The sequence below is a fragment of the Dipteris shenzhenensis genome, chromosome 30, assembly GCF_047967505.1.
Source record: "Dipteris shenzhenensis isolate YYH24624 ecotype China chromosome 30, Dip_SZ_1.0, whole genome shotgun sequence".
Classification (NCBI taxonomy): Eukaryota; Viridiplantae; Streptophyta; class Polypodiopsida; order Gleicheniales; family Dipteridaceae; genus Dipteris; species Dipteris shenzhenensis.
The window spans coordinates 11,096,412-11,117,966 of NC_141625.1; the positions used below are offsets into that span (position 1 = coordinate 11,096,412).

General features: G+C 43.1%; 1 protein-coding gene across 1 annotated transcript in view; it reads left to right on the forward strand.

Moving 5' to 3' along the window:
- LOC147881712 (F-box/LRR-repeat protein 15-like) overlaps positions 1–21,555 on the forward strand; it is a 64,114-nt gene that overhangs the window by 28,411 nt on the left and 14,148 nt on the right. The window contains exons 12-16 of the mRNA XM_087401255.1: positions 200–360; positions 527–725; positions 969–1,660; positions 1,773–1,836; positions 11,324–11,410. Of these exons, the coding sequence (XP_087257381.1) occupies positions 200–360; positions 527–725; positions 969–1,660; positions 1,773–1,836; positions 11,324–11,410 (1,203 nt within the window). The remainder of the gene's footprint in view (positions 1–199; positions 361–526; positions 726–968; positions 1,661–1,772; positions 1,837–11,323; positions 11,411–21,555) is intronic.

Genomic DNA, 21,555 nt, shown 5'->3' on the forward strand with positions numbered 1-21,555 from the left:
ATTGCTGAACTCCTGTTGGGCTGCATACAGTTATGTGTAAATGTTTGGTAATGGTGATGAGGACTCACAGCTATGTTCCCTGGGCTGTGGCATGATACATGTGGGCAATTAGTCACATATAATTCAGGGAAACGGATGCATGGCATGCAGATACATATGTGCATGCACGGATTTTAAAGCTTGTTTATTGGCATGGCAGGTTGGGCTTGTGTCCTTAAACCTTGGGATTTGTCCTCGTGTGACAAAGCTGAGGATTGAAGCTTCCTACATGACTCTCCTAGATTTGAAGGGGTGCGGAGCCTTATGTGAAGCCAGTATCTATTGCCCTCAACTCTTATCATTGGATGCTTTCTACTGCAGGTGGTTAGCATGCTTGTAAAAACAGAGCTTTTTTAAAGGGACTGAATGATGCAAGAGGAAGAGGATTTCGATTTAGAGATTAAACAAAAATTAAAGTATGTGTATTGTGGACTAAATGGCTTGAAATAATAGATATGATTTTTATAAGCATTTTCTTTTCTTGCAGCCGATTGGAGGATCAATGCCTTGAAGCTACAACAACAGCTTGTCCTTTGATACAGTCTTTGATTTTGGCTTCGTGTCCATCTGTAGGACCAGCTGGTTTATCAGCTTTGAAAAAGCTTGCCAATTTGACCACACTCGATCTATCTTACACTTTTCTCACAGATTTGACTCCCATCTTTGAGACTTGTCCTCGGTTGAAGGTAGAACTCATACTCTTTTTCAAGAACGTGGTATGATGAGAATTTTTAGGAATGAGGCATGGTTATTGGCACTTTCGTGCGAGAGGAGATTAATAGTAGAGCTTGCAACCAGGCTGCTTTCTGTTGAGACCTTATAATGCAAGTGAGCAAACAAGTTAAAAGTGTTCAACTTTCAATAATGAAAGAATCATTTCTAAAATCTCAACTAACAAGTTTGGATTTTATACTTGACATTATGGGCAGGTTCTGAGATTGCTAGCATGTAAATATCTGGTGGATACCGCACTTGATTCATTGCATGGGAAGAAGACCCTTCCAGAACTTCGTGAATTGGACTTATCGTATGGAAGCCTTGGTCAAGCTGCACTTGAAGGGCTTTTAAGTCGATGTCCTCATTTAACACATGTGAGTCTTAATGGCTGTGTCAATCTTTATGATCTTGTCTGGGAAAGCAGACCAGGCACCTCCAGATTTTGTGTGGAAGAAGAGCAGCCCCTAAGGATCACAGGCACTGAAGACCCTAATTCACTGCAAGGAATAGTTTCTTGTAAACAAGATTTTGAGTCACAAGATGACAGCCTTGCCAGCGTTACACTACCAGACAGTGGTTCAGCAACAAGCTCCAAGCTTCGGTGTGACATTCGAGGCAACCTGAAGAATTCACAGAACTTTTTCAGCTCAATAAATGATTATGCAGATTCTTTTTTCACATTGGAAGAGGAAGGAATTGTAAAGCTGGTTAATGGAGTACAGGAAGAAGTTATCTCAGCACACGCTTTAAAAAATTTGAACTGTGTGGGTTGTCCCAACATCAAAAAAGTAGTTATATCCTACGACGCTGGTTTTCATGATCTGTCTTCCTTAAATCTTTCCCTCTCTAGTAATATCAAGGAGGTTCGGCTAGAATGCTCATACCTCATGTCTCTAAATCTGAGGTCAGTTCTTACTAAACTTGTGAGAAAGTTCTCTGCATGCTTGAATCTTTTTTGTTTCTTTTTTCGTGTCTTTTATACATCTAACAACGTATTGGTAATGCTTTTGCTGCAGCAATTGCACTGCTTTGGAGGCGCTGGATATGAAGTGCCCTCGACTTGTTAGCCTTTCACTTCAGGTGTGCTCAGGCCCTAGAAACTTGCAGAGGAATTGAGAATGTGTCTCTTTTACCATGCAAAGACTTTTAGCTTCATGCTTTTGTTGAACCAAACAAAATAAACTGGCCCCCCCCCCCCCCCTGCTTTCCCTTTTTCTCCAACACACACCAACCCCCACCCCTGCGGTATTCCCCCAAATTTCATATGATCCCTAAAACATCTCCTTTACACTTGTCGCATATGCTCCCTCGGTTGGTAGCTCCAATTTTGCTATTTCTATAGCTTTGGTCAGTGGGGATGTCACAGTAGCTAGTCCCTGCAATGCGTGATGGAGTTTATGGTTTTCAATCTTATGAGTGACTATCGTGAGATTGAAACTGCACTATGTTGTGTTTTTAGAGGATGAGTTTGGGAATGTTCCTGGATTCATCTAACCGTATTGGCGGACATGCAAATTTCACATTGTGAAGTTTTTGTCCAAGTTGCGGCCTGTTGGTATTGCGATAATCTTTCTATCTTAAATGGTGCGTTGCCCTATCAGCTAGATTTAGATGCTCGTTTGGGAGAGGCTAAAATGAAATCGTTTAGACTTCACAAGCAGTTGTAGCTTGAATGAAGAGATTTTGGACTACTTTTTGATTGGCCTTCTCCTTTAGTGCTAGCCTTCATCATGGCTTAGTGCTAGCCTTCGTCACTGGCTGAGTCTGCTCTTCACCTCCGGAGTGCTGATAGAAACTTAGTACGAAGACTTTGCAGAAATGGATGCTCAAGTATGTGTGGGTGTGTGAATTTGTATGTGAGCATATTTTTATACTATGGTCTCCACCCAATGTTGGGCGCTGATGGCATCGGTGGGGATGTCATAGTAGCTAGTCCTTGCTATGCGTTATGGAGTTTATGGTTTTCAATCTTATGAGTGACTATCATGAGATTGAAACTGCACTATGTTGTGTTTTTAGAGGATGAGTTTGGGAATGTTCCTGGATTCATCTAAGTATATGGTCCTTATGTGTACACTGAGAGTTTGGACCGCATCATTAGTGTTTACATGCATAATTGGGCTCGGAGAGGTGTGTGTGTACAACACACACGCACACACGCACACACACATGTATATGTATGCATATATGTATTTACAGCTTCATATGGTGGTGTGAAAGATGTTGAAGGTAACTAGTAGTATAGAGAAGCAGCCACATGATTTAGAAATTGGTAACCCACAAATCCAAAGCCCTCTTATATAGGGGCTGGAAAGTCCTGTTTTGGCCGACCCAACCAGCCCGAACTGGCCGACCAGCCGGTCGCTGGTTGGCTGGGCTGGTCGGCCTGTTTGCTCAGCCCTAGGGGTTGACCTAGAGGGGGTTGAGGCTGCCTATAAAAGGTGCCTCTCCCAACCCACTTACTGTGCGTTTTGCTTCCCTTTTGAGGCCCCAAATTGTGTCAAATATGCTGCGTAGGCATCTGCAATTGGCGGACAAGGCAGCCAGTTGTCACTGCAACTTGGGCTCAACTTTGGTGCATGTGATAGTACAAGATGAGGAACTCACATGAGTGCTTATACAATGAGGATTGAGGAAGTTGACTTGATGCATGAAGGGGAAAAGCTAGATGGTACCAACTAATTGTGGAGGAAGGTTAAAAATAAGGAGCCATATGGTGGTTTGGATTTTTTTTGGGAAATTACCATTCGTATAGAGAAGAAGCCACTTGATGTAGTAATTGGTAGAGAAGGGACACTTGGAATCCCAAAGTTGTGGAAAAGTGGAAGGACAAGGATGGAAAGGCCTTTTCAGTTATCATTAGGTTAATGCCAAAGTTCCAATCTGAGGAATACCAGTGAGTTGCAGAAAGCATGCTTCCAAGCACATGCCGGCAATGGCTTAAGACATCGCAACCAACATAGCAATTGGCAAGCTTTGGGATTTACTAAAAGAAGTGTAGTCTCAAATACATTTTCCATTTTCTAGGATAAGTGGAAGATTGTTTCCTTGCAATGAGACTACACACGCATTCCACTTGTAGTTGTCGGTAAATTCCAGCCCTAGATATTTATATGAGTTGACTAATTCCAAAGGCTCCCCTTGGAGAGAGAGAGAGAGAGAGAGAGAGAGAGAGAGAGAGAGATATGATATGATATTATATGATTGCATTAAAGTCCTTTTGAGACCCTCAAGATCTATGGGACTGGTGACCACTATTAAATTAAATAGTGGTCCATTACAACTATTGAAATAAAAGTCTCCCAAATCTTTCTACATTGTGAGTATTTGTTGGACTATTATCTGTGCTAGTCCGAGAATTTTGCTGCGATGTTCCAAGATTTCTTTTAAGTAGCTTCCAAACTTTGGGGCTGGCTGTTCCAATAGATTCTTCAGGTTACAACTATTGTTGCCATGGTTCTCCCTTATGTGCGCGTATGCTCGACATTTTAGGAGAGTGTGCTACTCGTCTTCTACCTCCCGTGTAGGGCAGATTTTGCATATCCTCTCTTCCCTTGGGATCTTGGGTCGTATCACCCTTCTCCACTTCTAGATCATGTGAGCTGGTCCTTATTTTGCATATTAAGTTCCTTTTGATTATTGATATGTCCTCCCCAAGATATTTCTGCATTGCATAGGTGTCCATCAGGTTGATTACCCGTTGGTAGAACTGCATTTTTGTACTTAGAACGTGCCATATTTTCTGTAGTCCTTCATTTCACACGATTCTTCAAGTATATCAGCCGCCTTCATCCCTCATCGTTCCATCCACTCCTCCCCATCTTTGTACCAGCCTGTGGTCTTAGTGGCTTCCATTGCTTTATGTGGTATCCAGTGTGCATCCATCTTCTTAACCTAGTTGAGGTATCCTAGACAATGGCATAGTGCTTCACCTTCCAGTGGTATCATACCCGTTTCAGCTAACAGTATGGGATACGATGTCTGCGTTTTGACTCCCAAATCGTCTACAACGAAGCGTTTATGCACTGTTTCTATCCTTTTCCAATGAGAGAGAGAGAGAGAGAGAGAGAGAGAGAGAGAGAGAGAGTCTATTAATGTCCACGGGAGACCAATAGATCTATGGGACGGCAGAAAAGCAACTAGTACATCACCTTTTAGGGAGGGTACATGATAGCAACCGCATTATTTAGAGTACCTACATATAATTGAAAAAACATAATCGATCATACATCAGGTTAAGATTGAGAGTTTTTTGGTTTGGATTTAAAATCCTTGATGATTGCTACACCTGCATGGTATATTGCCCATTTTCCATCCTTTCTATCAGCCTTAGCCTTCGCTAATTCTGTCGCCTTATGCTTCAACTGATCTCGAGTGAGTTCCTCAACTATCCATATCTTGATTCCTTTCAGCTTGTAAGATTGTCGGAGAAGCTTGACCCGTAAATCTCGTGGATTGAGCGTAATGATAGCATGTCCACTAGAGTGTCAGATTTTAGTTTCTCCATCATCATCACCATCCTCATCATCAACTGTCCATTCAATGCTAGGCAAGGCTGCTTTGACATGTGCTAAAGTCTCACTGAAAGAGTCCTCCTCTTTGTACCAGCCTTCAGGGAGCCCCCCTCCTCTAATCTCCAATGCATTTTCACGTCTAGCCTCGCGTTCTTTGACCTCTTTCTAGATATCAACTTTACGTGCCTTTGTATCAACCTCCACAATCACTTGTTTCTTAAATGTTTGCACTTTAGTATGAACCAAATCTTTGGCTGTAGAGACTAGTTGGGGAGAAGCCTTACAAGACCTCACCACTTCATCCCGCTTGCTTGCCAGGCCCCTCAAGAACTTGAAGTCTAGCTGTTACTTTTGCCAATTGCACTTTAAACTCTCTCTCCTGTTGCTGTAAATAAAAAATCTATTCATGGTACCCAATGATGGGTCGATTCAGACCTCCTTGTAGTTATGTGTGTGTTAGAATTATAGATATAATTCAGCAGTGACCAATGTAATTTAACAAGCTAGTTAGGGGCACTTTCCCCTCTTTAAGAGGTTTTTCCCCTTAACCGCAGTTAGTCCACTAACTATGGTTAGTGACTACTAAGGTTTTGTCACTAGGACAAAACCTTATCTCACTCCTTCAGTTGTATCACTCTCACTCTCATCTATTTGCAACTAAGCTTTCAGCTCTCTCTCTCCCATTCTCACATTTGGTATCAGAGCCTCGTTGAGCTCTTGCCTCCAGCCCAATCTCGAAGCAGCCCATACAGCTTGCCGTATCGTCCATGCAGATCTGTACGGACTGATTCCGTACAGTCCGTACAGTACCTGCGACGCCTTGCCATTTGTCATCGTCATTGTACAGCTCCTGCACTGATTCCGAACAGCAAGGCCTGCTTCATCGTACGGCCGTACAGGTTGTCGCCTTACAACCTGCAACCCGTACTGTACTTGCGTTGCCTTCCGTACAGCTCCATCGCTATCTTCGCCGTACAGATCGTATGGCTCTTGCACCAGATTCGGTACATCGTCGCCAACCTTCTTCAGTACTACTCGCACGTGTGGCGCCTCGTAGTTCGTGCAATCTGTCAGGTCGTACAACTACAGCTAGTACGTACGTTCGTCGTACATCTGTGCTAGCTTGCCGTACATATCCGTACAGCCGTACGGATTCTGACAGTACAGGTTGAGTTGCACAGCTCCGTACAAACTGCCGTACTGTTTGCAGGTGGGCTTGGAAATTTACAGTTTTGCATTTGAGCAGGGTTCTACTTGCAAGGTTCTTTGGTAGGCGCATTCTTTGCATATAGCCATTGTTTGGCTCAGTTTTGTGGGAGCACAGTTGGATTTTTTGGGCAAACATTGCAGTAAATCTGCAAGTGTTGAAGAAATTTGGGGCTTTTGCAGATCTAATCTGAAATTTGGGGCTTTTGTTCAGAAATTGCAGATTTGGGGCTTTTAGTAAATTTGCCCCTTTCTGGTTGCAATTTCAAGCCACAAATTGGGGCGTTTGTGTTGGGAGAGCAATTTTGGAGATTTCAGTTCATACTGCCTTTCTGTGAGTGCTTTGAAGCGCTTTTGGCAGGTTTTGGGAGAGATTGGATGCTCTGGCAGATTTTTGACAGAGACATTACAGAGATTTGAGTTGCATTTTTAGCCAGTGTTTGGCTGTGTTTTTGGGGATTTGTGTACTCCATTCCCAGCAAGGGAATTCGGATTTGCATTTGCTGTATTTTCTTTCTCAGACATGGCCGAGCAAAATCAGAATGATTTCCAGTTCGGTGGTCTTTCACAGGAAGACAAGTTGGATGGTACCAACTACTCCCTCTGGAGTTTTTATGGTACGCAATATTCTGATTTCTCGTAATTTGTGGGATTATGTGAATGGGGATGAGATCCGACTAGCAGGTATGGCACCTAATACCCCTCCCCAGCAAGGAGGTGGAAGAGGTCGTGCACAGGGTGCAGTTGCAGGACAGGTTGGTGCAGCTGTAGCCACCACTCCAGAACAAAAGAGATGGGATTCATGGGATGCCTTAGCTTTGTCATGCATCTCTCTTTCAGTGAAAAGATTTATCATTCCGCATATCCGGTCGTGTAAGACCTCGAAGGTAGCGTGGGATATCGTAGAAAGCATGTATGCAGCCCGGAATGATGCAAGGGTATCTTTGAAAAGAGAGTTAAGTAATACACATATGGAAGAGGGTGACTCCATATCAGTCCACCTCACAAAGCTACAGGATCTCAGAGAGAAATTATTGAACATTGATGAGATTATTCCTGATTCAGAGATGATTACCACCACTCTGAATTCTCTTCCTGAGACTTATCTTAGCTTTCATACCTCGCTGAACTTATCATTGAGGGGGGGTGCAAATCCTCTCACTTTTCATGAGTTGATAGGACTTCTGCTTCAGGAAGAGCAGACGAGGAAAAACTTGGCTTCACGTGTTGATATGGCCACATGCATTACAACAGCTTGACGACACTTCAGAAGCACTCTATGGTTGATGCATTGCCACCTCTTGAGATACCTCCTCCACATGCCTGTGAAGAGTGCATTTTAGGCAAGATGCAGAGATTCCCCTTCAAAAAGGATGGTTCAGTTAAAGCTGTCCGAAAATTACAGCTTATACACAGTGATGTCTGTGGTCCCATGAGGACTCCATCATTGGGTGGTCATCTCTACTTTGTTGCTTTTATTGATGATTACTCCAATTTCACTTGGGTCTTTGGGCTGAAGCGCAAATCAGAAGTGTTCATGGTGTTTAAACACTTTTCAGCCATGGTTGAAAATGAATCTGGACTCAAGATACAGACATTGCGCACAGATAGAGGTGGGGAATACTTGTCTGCAGATTTTGATGCTTTTCTGAAAGGCAAGGGTATTGTGTATCAGCTCATAGTGAGGCTGACCCCTCAGCAAAATGGCAAAGCTGAGAGGAAAAATAGAACTCTTATGGAGATGGACAGATGTATGCTGAAAAGCAAACACATGCCTCACAAATTCTGGCTTGAAGGTCTAATGCGTGCCAACTACATCTTAAATCGGTCTCCCACTGGGGCTTTGAAAACAAAAACTCCCTATGAAGTCTGGAATGGGAGAAAGCCTTCAGTGGATCATTTCCGCGTCTTTGGATGCCTTGCATATGCTCATGTGCCAGTTGAATTTCGGCATAAGTTGTTAGATAAGGGAATTAAGTGCATATTTGTTGGGTACAGTGCAGAAAGCAAGGGGTACCGTCTCTACAATCTTGCTACACGCAAGATCATTGTCAGTAGAGATGTGATATTTGCAGAAAATTCAGCTCACACTCAGGCTGAATTTCATATGCCTTCTTCTTCAGAGGATGTTTTTGAGGGGTTACTAGCCATAGGATGTCTTGCCACCTCCACAGGCAGTAGAACAGGTGGCTCAGCAAGAAATTGCAGACATACACGCAGCAAAAACAGTCTCAAACTGGCTGTTACAGACTCTCAAGGAGAGTAAGATTGATGCTCCATTACTTGGCAGGACTCGCAGTGCAGTAAGGCACATGGAAGATGCTAATTTAGTGGAATCAGCATATGCAGGTACTCTTCTTGATGAGGAGGAGCCTGCAACATTCGAAGAAGCAAAGGACAATGTGCATTGGATGAATGCCATGCACGATGAATTGCAGTCCATTCAGAAAAATCAGACTTGGGATGTCGTAGACTTGCCACCAGGTAAGCATGCCATTGGTACACGATGGGTTTTCAAGGTGAAACGGAAGCCAGATGGCTCCATTGATAGATTCAAGGCAAGGCTGGTTGCCAAAGGCTATGCTAAAAAAAAGGGCATAGATTATGAGGAGACTTTTGCTCCTACATCTCGGATGACCACCATCCAATCTGTTATTGCAATGGCTGCACATTTTGAGTGGAATGTTCATCAGTTGGACATTAAAACAGCCTTTCTAAATGGAGACTTGTTGAAAGAGGTTTATGTCAAACAACCTCCAGGCTTTGAAATTTCAAGAAATGCACTTTAGGTATGCAAGCTAAATAAAGCTTTGTATGGGCTGAAACAGGTCCCTCGTGCATGGTATGCCAAGATTCATGCCTTTTTGACCAGCAAGGGGCTGCACAGTAGTCCTACTGAGAGCACCCTCTACATCAAGAAGGATGGGGGGAAAATTTTAGTCATCATTCTTTATGTCGATGACTTACTGCTCACAGGGTCCAATGAAGATAATATTGCAGATTTCAAAGCTGATTTGCAGACCAACTTTGACATGTCAGATTTGGGGCTGCTTCACTTTTAATTGGGGATCCAGTCTCTCAAGAGAGACGTGGCACTGTTATGTCTCAGTCCAAGTATGTGCAGAAACTCTTGGACAGATTTAACATGCATGATTGTAAGCCCATAGCCACTCCCATGGAGCCGGGGCTGAAACTCACAATGCATGATGCAGGAGAATCAGTTGATGCCACATTTTACAGTCAGGCTGTTGGATGCCTCATTTATCTCTGCAACACTAGACCTGATATTCAGTTTGCAGTATCTCAGGTGAGCAGGTATATGCACAGTCCAAAAACTATGCATTGGCAGGCAGTTAAGCGCATATTCCGTTATTTGCAGGGTAGAAGTCTTTTGGCTTGTTATTTCCCAGGGGGGGTGACTTGCAGATGCATGCCTACAGTGATTCAGATTGGGCTGGTGATTATGACACTAGGCAGTCCACTAGTGGCAATTGTTTCTTTTTGGGTAAAGCTTGCATTTCCTGGTTGAGCAAGAAACAATCTACAGTGGCTACCTCATCATGTGAAGCTGAGTACAGGGCAGCTTTCATAGCAACAGTTGAATGTGTCTGGCTGCGTCGTCTATTTGCTGATCTTCATCTGTCATTGGAGGGTTCTTCTCCAATTCTCACTGATAGTCAGAGTGCCATTGCAGTGGCAAAGAATCCAGTGTTTCATGCTCGCACGAAGCACATTGAGGTTCACTATCACTATGTCAGAGAGAAGTTGCATGCAGGAGAGATCAGTATGATCTTTGTGTCCACACATGACAATGTTGCAGATATTTTCACCAAAGCACTTCCATGTGAAAAGTTTGAGGCATTTCGCAGTGCCCTGAACTTATATCCATTTGGTGATTAATCATCCTTGTACATGACATTGGCACTGCAGGGGGGTGTTAGAATTAAAGATATAATTCAGCAGTGACCAATGTAATTTAATAACCTAGTTAGGGGCACTTTTTCCTCTTTAAGAGTTTTTTCCCCCTAAACGTAGTTAGTCCGCTAACTATGGTTAGTGACTACTAAGGTTTTGTCACTAGGACAAAACCTTATCTCACTCCTTCAGTTGTATCACTCTCACTCTCATCTATTTGCAACTAAGCTTTCAACTCTGTCTCTCTCTCTCCCATTCTCACAGTGTGCATATGGAGAGGGTGTCCTAGTTTTAACTATAGCATATTTGGTGGTGGTGGTTGAAGGTGCTGGGGTCGAGGGAGATTTTGAAGAAATGGTTCGGCCATTCCATGCTGGCCATATCTGTAGGTACCCCGTGGTTGAACCTAACACCCTGGGCTTGGCTGGGGGTGCAACCTACCTCAAGGTTAGGGGCTGAAAAGATGACCTGGGCTGTGTGACTTGAGGGCGAAGGTGGTGGCAAGGCTGAGCAAAGGTGTTAGCGAGGCTTTGTAGAGGGCTGATCGGAGTGCTTGCAAGGCTGACCGGAGATGTTGGCGAAGCGGAGCGAAGGGCTAATGGAGGGTCTCGTGAGGCTAAGTGGAGAAATAATAGAGGGTCTGGCGAGGCTAAATAGAGAGCTAATGGAGTTGCTGTGGAGGTTTAGTGGAAGGTCTAGTGAGGTTGAGTGGAGGGATAACGGGGGGTCTGGCAAGGCTGAGCAGAGCGTAATGGAGGTGTTGGCGAGGTTGAGTGGAAGGTGTGGCGAGGTTGAGTTAGAGCGACAGAGGGTCTGGCGAGACTGAGCGGAGGGATAACGCGGGGGGGAAGAGAGAGAGAGAGAGAGAGAGAGTTTTTCCTACAGGGTATATTTTGTTGAAATTTACTAAGACTCTAGTAAACTCTTTGCAGGCATCTGGCATTGAAGGACTTGCATTGGAGGATGCGTTGCAAGGATGTAGTGCATTAGAGACTTTGGATATTCGAAATTGTACAAAGGTATTCATCTCTTCCCATACAAGAGTAGTAGCTGTAAATTTTGTATCGTCTTATTGAAGATAGTGTTACAAGGACTTGAATGAAGGAAAAATTGAATGAGAGAGAGATGATGGTGACAATGATTTTTTAATGTTAATATTCGAGGAAGACCAAACACTCACATGGGAACAAAGATAACATTCTTCAGCAGGTATTCCTTCCGTAAATAATTTTAGGTAGGAGATTCAAGCATCTAGTTACAATCTATTTCTGTTCCGGTTATACAGTAGAAGATGAAACTAGCTCAAATGTGTTGAAATTTGAAATTTCCATGTTAACTTGTGGGGTGGAGACAATTCCTTCTTCTTGTGTTTGAACTTTGAAAAATTTGCATGAATGGAGTTGATTCCTCGGCCCCCTTTAGCAGGGGAATAACGTGATTTTGGGTATGTGGGAGTATGCCGAACATTCCACAAATTCATGCCATTTTGGCTACCACTTTTTCATCACATTAGGTGAGTACGTTGGTTCCTAGAGATATTCCATCTTATCTCTTGTCCCACTCTGAGGTGCCGAGATTGGGCCTGACTCCTTAATGTGTCAGGAAATCTTTCGTAGATGTAAATTGTGCCCTCATATCTTTCTCAGCAAGGAGTTTTTGCTTGTAGTTTGGGTTGCTTTGCTTTCAGTGGTGGTTCATCTTTGCCCATGATTGTGTATCCTTATTCTCTGTACGCTCCTTCTTCAAATATGTATTCATTACAACTGCATCTTGCCTGGAAGCTGTTTTACCCTCATGCTGCATGTGGCTCATCCTTATCTTTGAGATTGTACTCTTGATTGTTTTCTTTAGTTGAGAGCTGGCTCAATTTTGGACATAGTTAACAAAAATGTATTTCTTTTAAACTGAAACGGTTTGTGTCAAAGAAACACAGCCAAAAGTTCCAGGGCTGCTAAACAGGTCGTTGCTAGTCACTCCTAGTTGGTTTCATACCTAGTCATTATTGGGAGCCTTGCTTCCATCGTGTCTAGAAATAAGTGAGTTTTTATATATTTTAAGGTTTAGACTTCATCCTATAAGCTTGATATTCAAAAATGGAAAGTCAAACTTGTTTACACTTCATTGATTGAAGTGTGAGCTGAGAAACTAGAGCAGTTACTAGGGAGCAGCGTCCCCCATCTAAAATGGGGGACCATGAATTTTGGGAAGTCCAGGTCTCCCAAAACCTTAAGGATGTTCCCGTTCACCTTGTCCCAGCTCCAGGGAATGCTGTTCCTGGCGCTCTTGGGTAATCCAGACCACTATTCTTTTGATCAGCTTGTTACTTTGCTTTTGCAAGAAGAGCAAAGTAGAGCTAATAAACAAGCCATTATTCCTGATCATGCATTTGCTTCACGGCAGACAGGAAGAGGCAAGGCTTCCAAGCCTATGGGCAAGCCAAAATCTGCACATAGCAGCTGCAATTCCTCTCATGCATCTAAAAATACAGCAGATAAGTCAAAGAAGAAAAGATGCAACTATTGTCGCAAGCGTGGACATGACATTTCAGAATGCACGAAGCGCATTGCTTCGGAGAAAAAGAAAGCAGGATTGACAGTTAATGCCTCACATGCTATTTAATCCCATGAGTCAATAGATGCTTCTCATGCACATGCTCTTCAGGATGATTGGGCATGGGCTGTCCATTGCTCGTTTGACCCCTCCAAAGCTAAAGCACCCTTTACTGCTAATGATGCTCAGTCCTGGTACTTTGATAGTGGTGCTTCCAAGCATGTCACATCTTGCACACAGTTGTTTCACTCTTTAGCTGATGCACCTCGAGGGGGGGCTGTCACATGTGCTATAATGCTTCATATGCTGTAAAAGGAATAAGAGATGTGCAGCTCACATCTATTTCAAGTCATCCTGTCACTTTGACAAATGTTCTCTTTGTGCCTGGAATTGAAGTCAACCTGATCTCAATTTCAACAATTGCTACTTCAGGTTTCAGAGCGATTTTTGATGGGTACAGATGCCTAGTTTATGATCTTCATGACGACAATGCCATAGTTCTCACTGGACTCTGCAAAAGGGGCTTTATCACCTTGATCATCCCTCAGCTGCACTTTCTATTGAAGCATTTGCAATTTCAGATTCACAGCTTGCTAGAACTCATCTTTGGCATGAGAGAATGGGTCATCTCAATAATAGAGCTCTTGCAAAGCTACATTCACAGCAGATGGCAAATGATGTACCTCAAACTCACACAGTTTCCAAACATGTGTGTGAGGGTTGTCTTTTGGGTAAGATGCATCGGTTTCCTTTTCAAAAGAATTGTCCAAAACTCTCACAAAGGAAATTGCAGCTAGTACACAGGGATGTCTGTGGCCCAATGAGGACAAATGCCATTGGGGGGTATAAATATTTCATGACTCTCATTGATGATTTCACAAGATATATCCTTTAAAAGCCAAATCTGAAGTTTTCTTATGCTTTCAGAGGTGGCTGAATATGGTTGAGAATGAATCAGGATGCAAGCCTGTCACCCTCAACATAGATAGGGGAGGAGAGTATATGTCAAAGGAGTTTGATGCATTTCTGTCTTCACGGGACATTATTCACTCATGCACTCCTTACACTCCTCAGCAGAATCCTGTTTCTAAAAGGAAAAATAGGTCCACAATGGAGATGGCCAGATGCATGCTTAAGGCCAAGTCTTTGCCCAATAAATTTTGGCTTGATGCAATGATGTGTGCCAACTATGTGCTGAATAGATCACCTACATGGGCATTGAAGACTGTTACACCTTATGAAGCATGGAAAGGCAGGAAGCCTTCACTTTCACACATAAGAGTTTTTGGGTCTCTTGCATATGTTCATGTACCATCTCAGCTGAGACATAAGCTTGATGATAAGGCAATCAAATGCATATTTATTGGTTATAGCCACGAGAGCAGAGGGTATCGGTTATATCAACCAAGTACTGGGAAGATTATTGTCAGTAGAGATGTAATCGTTGCTAAACATTCAGCTTCTCCTCTCGTGGACTGCAAAGCTAAGCCAGATGTTGACATGTTTGATGCCTTTGAATCTTGGCTACCTCTGCCATCCTCAGAAGAGGACTTTGACTAGCAACATGAGCCTCCTGCAGGCCCTCCACCAAGCAATAATCAGCCACTACCCCATGCTTATTTGCAGGTTAGCACAAAATGATCCCACTATTCATGATGCAGTCATTGAAGAAAGAGCTGTCAATAGACAGCAAAGGCAAGTTCCAGATGGCTTCTTGATACATTGAGGGACAACAAACAAGATCAGCCTTTTGTTGCCCGGACAAGATCAGGGAATAGACAGCATGGTCACTTTCTTGACTTTGCACTCCTTGCTACAGCTTGCAATGAAGAGCCTCTGTGCCATAAAGATTCTTTTGACAGCAAAGAGTGGATGGATGCAATGAGGGCTGAGTTGAATTCCATTGCTAGAAATGACACATTGGAATTAGTAGATCTCCCTCCCGGCAAGCATGCCATTGGAACCCGGTGGGTCTACAAATTAAAAAGAAAATCTGATGGCAGCATAGATTGATACAAAGCCCGTCTTGTTGCAAAAGGGTATGCCCAACAACACGGCATTGACTTTGAGGAGACATTTGCTCCCACATCCAAGATTACTACCATTAGATGTATCATTGCCATTGTAGCCCATCATCATCGGCAAATGCACCAACTTGACATCAAGACTGCTTTTCTTCATGGGGATCTGCAGGAAGAAGTCTATGTCACACAACCTCCTGGCTTTGAGGTTGTTAATTCTGAAAATAAGGTATGCCAGCTTAGAAAAGCCCTTTATGGTTTGAAGCAGGCACCCAAGGCATGGTATGCCAAAATTCATGCACACTTACTATCCCTTGGTTTTCAGAATAGTCCCACACATCAAGACTGCTTTTCTTCATGGGGATCTGCAGGAAGAAGTTTATGTCACACAACCTCCTGGCTTTGAGGTTGTTAATTCTGAAAATAAGGTATGCCAGCTTAGAAAAGCCCTTTATGGTTTGAAGCAAGCACCCAAGGCATGGTATGCCAAAATTCATGCACACTTACTATCCCTTGGTTTTCACAATAGTCCCATAGAACCCACTCTTTTTGTCCGTGGGAGTGGATCTGATTTTTTAGTGCTGATTTTATGCGTGGATGATATGCTCATCACGGGCCCAGATACTCAGCAAATTGCAGCTTTCAAGGCTGATTTGCAGCAGATTTTTGACATGTCAGAGATGGGACAGCTCCATTATTATTTGGGCATTCAGTTTGCTCATGTTGAGGGGAGTATCATGATGTCTCAGTCCAAGTATATTGGACAGCTCCTTGATCGTTTTCAGTTTGAGGATTGCAAGCCAATCTCTACTCCAGTAGACCCTGGCTTTAAATTCTCAGCTCATGATGGGAGCCCACCATGTGATATCACTCTTTATTAGCAGGCTGTTGGATGCCTTATTTATTTATGTCACACTAGACCTGACTTGCAGTATGCAGTATCTCAGCTCAACAGATTCATGCACATGCCCAGTTCACAGCATTGGCAGGCAATGAAGAGAGTCTTCTAATATCTCAAAGGCACTCAGGATTTAGCCCTCTTCTATGGTGATCACGGTTCACTTGCTATGCATGCTAACACGGATAGTGATTGGGCAGGATGTTCCGACACTAGAATGTCACATACTGGCAATTGTTTTTTGCTTGGCAATTCATGTATCTCTTGGCTCAGCAAGAAGCAACCAACAGTTGCCACAACTAGCTGTGAGGCTGAGTACAAGGCAGCTTTCACTGCTACAGTAGAGTGTGTTTGGCTTCGACAGTTACTTACAGATCTTGGTATTCGCTAGACATCCTCCACTATTGTCTACACTGACAACCAGAGTGCTTTGTGTTGGAACACTGAAAGGAAAGAGTAGAGTGGACACAAAATCAGAATACTTGCTTATAGAATGAAGAAGAGTGAGGTCCTTAAGTAGGCACCTCATACAAGCTCACTGACATCACTGATGACCTCAGAGCTCCACAATCATCTCCTCAATCTGCTCCTAGATTCTCTCAATCATCCTATGTGGCTCTTCCACCACCTAACTGTGCTTGTGGGCACCTAACTGTGCCTCTAGCACTCACACATAGAAACATAAGGTGTGCCTGAGGCATACACCTTGAGATATCCCAACAAACCCCCCCTCAAGGAAATGCCTCAGGCTATGTCAAGGATACATCTAGTCTCATAGTTTCTCATGCCATCTCATGGTGGTCAAGGATAAATCTATGGCTAGGTTCTCATGCTAGCAAGGGTTCCCTTGGGTGTAAGGTAAACAAAAAGGGATACAAACAGACCTTCCAATGGTTATCTCCCCTGCATGTACATGCACACAATGTCTGCAGGAGGTACCATGGAACAAAACATACACATGGCCTACATCATAAGGTGACCAGAGGTGTTTACAAAACACACAAAACACAATAGTTTATTTTCATTCATTTTGGAGGACTATCCAGGTTGAGTACCTTGACATAAAAAGAGAGATCTGGAGCATACATAGAGATGTGTTTAAAATGCATAATCTTCAAAGGATGCCTCATCTTGTGGAGGCTCATTAATTGTAAGTAGATTTGCATTTTCTGTCTTTGCTTTGGCTCTGCAAAACTTCTCATTATGGTTGTTCTTGCCACAGTGCTTGCATGGATTAACTTTGAAGCAGTCCTTTGAAAGGTGATTTGTCTTTCCACAGTGATTGCAAGGAGTATACTTGCCCTTCTTGAATTTCATAACATAAGCAGTGTCATTGCCTTTTCTTAGCTCCATATGCCTTTCTTCTTCTTGGAGAGCAGAGATAATGCCTTCAAGGTTAGGATTGGGAAGATTCTTCAAAGTGCTAACAATGTGATCAAAACTTTCAGGCATACTCTTAAGTAACACTGCCATAGCATCATCAGGAGTGATAGGAGAGTTGATAGAAGCTAATTGAGTCATAAGACTCCGCACATAGTTGACATGAGCTGCTAAAGTAGTATCACTTGCCATCTTTAATTCAAAGAAAGAGATTTTAAGTGATAGTTTAGAGATGTGAGAGCTTGCACCAAAAATCATGTCTAGCTTCTGCCAAGCTTCCGAAGGAGACTCCAAGTCAGAGATATGGTGTATATAATCATCACCCAAAGCAAGAGCGATGATACCATATGCCTTTTCTTCTCTTGCTGGATCCCTTGCCGGTCGTGTCGGTGTTGAAGATTCTCCAGCATTGGAGGCTGTAGAAGAAGCGGTAGGAGTAGGTTTGACAAGTCCCCATAAGTTCTCCCGCATCAATGCAAATTTCACCTTCATTTGCCATGTATGGAAGCCCTTTCCATTGAACTTCTCAAGATTAAATATGGTAGCCATGAGAGGGTCTAACCCAGATATTGGGCAGTGTCTATCTCTCTTACAAGGCAAAAATAACTGAAAGAATTCCAAAATATGAGCACTTGATGTAGCAAATAGTAGTGACTAGATTTCAAACAATGATGCTTCTTTTTACATGCTTCATAGAAGTGGGTGAAATAAACACTTTCCAATCAAAACCAGGTCTAGCAAGTCAAAGCAAAACTGAAGCAACACTTGTACTGAAGTTATTGAAAACTTCAAAAGACCAGAAATGCTAGAGTAGCATTTTATGTAGCATCATTTTCAAAAGCTTGTCAAAACTGTCAAAACTAGAGAGCTGAACTTGGAGGGCTTATAGCACACTCTTCAAAGCAAAAGAAAGGGGGCTTTCTGAGGCAAAAGAAAGCTGGTATACCACAGTAGAACCTCTGGGAAGAAGTGGCGAAAAAACGCGTCAGGTCGCCTTCTCCTTCTTCAACAAAGTCGACTGGTTTTTCTCTGTTTTCTCCTTCAATATGCAGCCATTGCTGCTCAGATTTCAGCACAAGGTAGCTCTAGCTATGGAGAAGCTTGCCCTGAAAGGAATTAGAGAAAGAAGGAGCAGGCGCAGAGAAAACGCAGCAAGAAGAATCGACGAAATTCGTACAATGGCGACCAGCAGAGCTTGAAATTCTTCAATTCCTTGCAGCCCGAAATTCGCCCCAACAAGAGGGATCTCCAGCTGGAAGGGCGTGGGAAATGGGTGAGAATCGGAGAAGAACAAGCTCAAGCAAATTTTTGGAAGAAGAGGGAGAGATGGTGAAGAAGAAGAAGAGGAAGAAGATGATGATGTGGCAGAATTGGGCTCAAGGGGGATCAAATGGCTCTGATACCATGTTGGAACACTGAAAGGAAAGAGTAGAGTGGACACAAAATCAGAATACTTGCTTATAGAATGAAGAAGAGTGAGGTCCTTAAGTAGGCACCTCATACAAGCTCACTGACATCACTGATGACCTCAGAGCTCCACAATCATCTCCTCAATCTGCTCCTAGATTCTCTCAATCATCCTATGTGGCTCTTCCACCACCTAACTGTGCTTGTGGGCACCTAACTGTGCCTTGACCTCAGAGCTCCACAATCATCTCCTCAATCTGCTCCTAGATTCTCTCAATCATCCTATGTGGCTCTTCCACCACCTAACTGTGCTTGTGGGCACCTAACTGTGCCTCTAGCACTCACACATAGAAACATAAGGTGTGCCTGAGGCATACACCTTGAGATATCCCAACACTTTGGCCATTGCGCGTAACCCAGTGTTTCATGCGCGTACCAAGCATATTGAAGTTCATTATCATTATGTTCGGAAGCGAATGTCAGCGGGAGACATAGAGTTGTCCTATCTTCCCACAGAGGACAACATAGCAGATATGTTTACAAAGGCACTTCCTCGTCCCAAGTTCAAAGTCTTTCGACAGGCTTTACACTTGGTTCCCTTTGTTACATGATCTGACATCCCTTGTACATTCATAGGTAGCTCTATCCTTTTGGATAAACATGTGCCACCATGACCAGAAACTACCACGTATTCTGAGACGTTTCCAGAGTACTTCAGCACATCCCATGGAAGGCCATCTGCTGGTGGTTCTAGTGATGCCCTATAGGCCATGGTATGTGCCTTGTAGGCATAAATATAGGCACTTGTAGTGTTAGTGCCTTTTAGGCCACATAGGACACTTAGTCCTATGTGACACCTAGGACACTTAGTCCTAGGTCTACGTACTTGTACCTTGTACTCCTTTGTTTTTTATTATCCATGTTTGACGTGACAACTAAGACTTGCGCGAGATTCAAGGCAATAACAAAATAAACGAGGCATTTACTCCTACAAGGACAAACGACAACGACAAGTGTGAGGAGTAATATGTCGACGAGCCAAGATCTGTACGAATGGAAGAACCCACAAGCAAAACTCTCGAGACAAAAAATTGGTGCCAAAGGGAAGTGTAATATGTCGACGAGCCAAGATCTGTCCGAATGGAAGAACCCACAAGCAGAACTCTCGAGACAAAAAATTGGTGCCAAAGGGAAGTTTGCAAGCCCAGATTTTCTGCAACCTTTTTTTGCCAAAAGTACCTGTCATAGACTAAATGCGATTTGCAGGAAGAGAAACCTGAGAAGGAGGTAGTAAAACCTTATACAACAATGCACCAGTGACATCAGCTAACAGTACCAAACGACAAGAAGGATGTTTGAGACGGTCTAGAATCTCAAGACGAGGCATTGGCTGAAAGTCCTAGAGCATCTATGACAACAAGTACCATAGCGGCCTATAATGCTGTCCCAAAACAACTTGTTTGACTGCTGCAAGGAAAAGAAAGCACCATGCCAGCATCATCAAGCAAACTCCCACAAGGCAAATTCCTTTGAACCAGATAAAATAAGAGCAGCAGGGATCCTGTAATGCCAACAAAAGATTTAACACCTTTGACCAATGAAGACTCTCAGCACACAAAGAGTTTCCAGCAAGAGTACCCCTACTATTCCATGTAAAATGAGAGAGAGTGTGCTTCCAATCACAAAGCGAGTGACAAAAGGACATCCCTTGACCCTACCGTCAATGTGACCCAAGAGAAAATCCTACATGGTAGGTTGCCAACGACCAAAGGCTGCAGAATGTTCAAACCCTCATGCATTTTTGGTGATTAAAGGTGATCCACCGAAAGCAGTCTGAGGGCTTTACGTCCGATGACATGACTGCCAGCAAAGCTCCACGGATATTAGACAAGATATCATGTCTCCCAAACATCATGAGGGGTAAATAAAACTGGATGAGGGCAGCCAGAATTGATTGTAATAGCCATGTGGCCAACTTTCAGTATTCCAATTTCTTCCTTGGCTACCTAGTTCATTTGCTAGCGATGAGTAACTATCCACTCCGAAAGGTAACCAAGATGGTACACAAGCTGCCTGGGATAAAATCTTTCACATGCAAAGGAAAATTGACTTGTGAATCCAGCTACCAAAACCTATAAAGATAATACACTCATAAGGCATGAAAGATCCCTTTTAGTGTTATGGGGCATGAAGAAGGAAATATCAGCATACGCTTGCACAATCAGCTGCCTTCTTCCAAGTATCTCCAGTCCATGCAAAGCACATAAAGCTATTAAATGATCCATGTATCGTAGCATAAGTTGAGTACCTCTTGCATAAAACGAGGCACTAAGAGGGCATCCTTGACGTACTGAACAAGAAGGAGGCCATTCATTCGTAATGTCACCTATCAGAATGCCTAAATCCCAAAGATCTCATAGTCTACGAGATGAAAGTCCATTGTGTAGTATCATAAGCTTTAGCAATATCCACTCGCAATAAGAGAACATTCTAATTGGTGTACTTTGCATATTCAATCCCCACATAACCACTGGCAATATTATTTGTAATATGTCTGCAAGGAATGAACCCATACTCGGCAAGGTGTAAACCCTCATGCAAAAAGCCTTTGATATGATTCATTATCATCTTAGCAACCAATTTATAGATGACATGCATGAGTGTAATGGACCGCTAATCTGCAAAAGACTCACACATGTTTCTTGGGAAATAATCTAATCAACCCTTTCTTCCCGCTAGGTGGCATTTCCCAACCATTTTTTTTTTTTTGGGCCGAAAAAACAGTGCTAATTATATTACTTCGAGAACAAGATACAAGAGGTCAGCTTATAGCTGACGGCTGCGTTCACAAATCGGACGCAGCCCTAACAGGTAGCAAAATAAACCATCCTCTCACGGAGGGATAAGA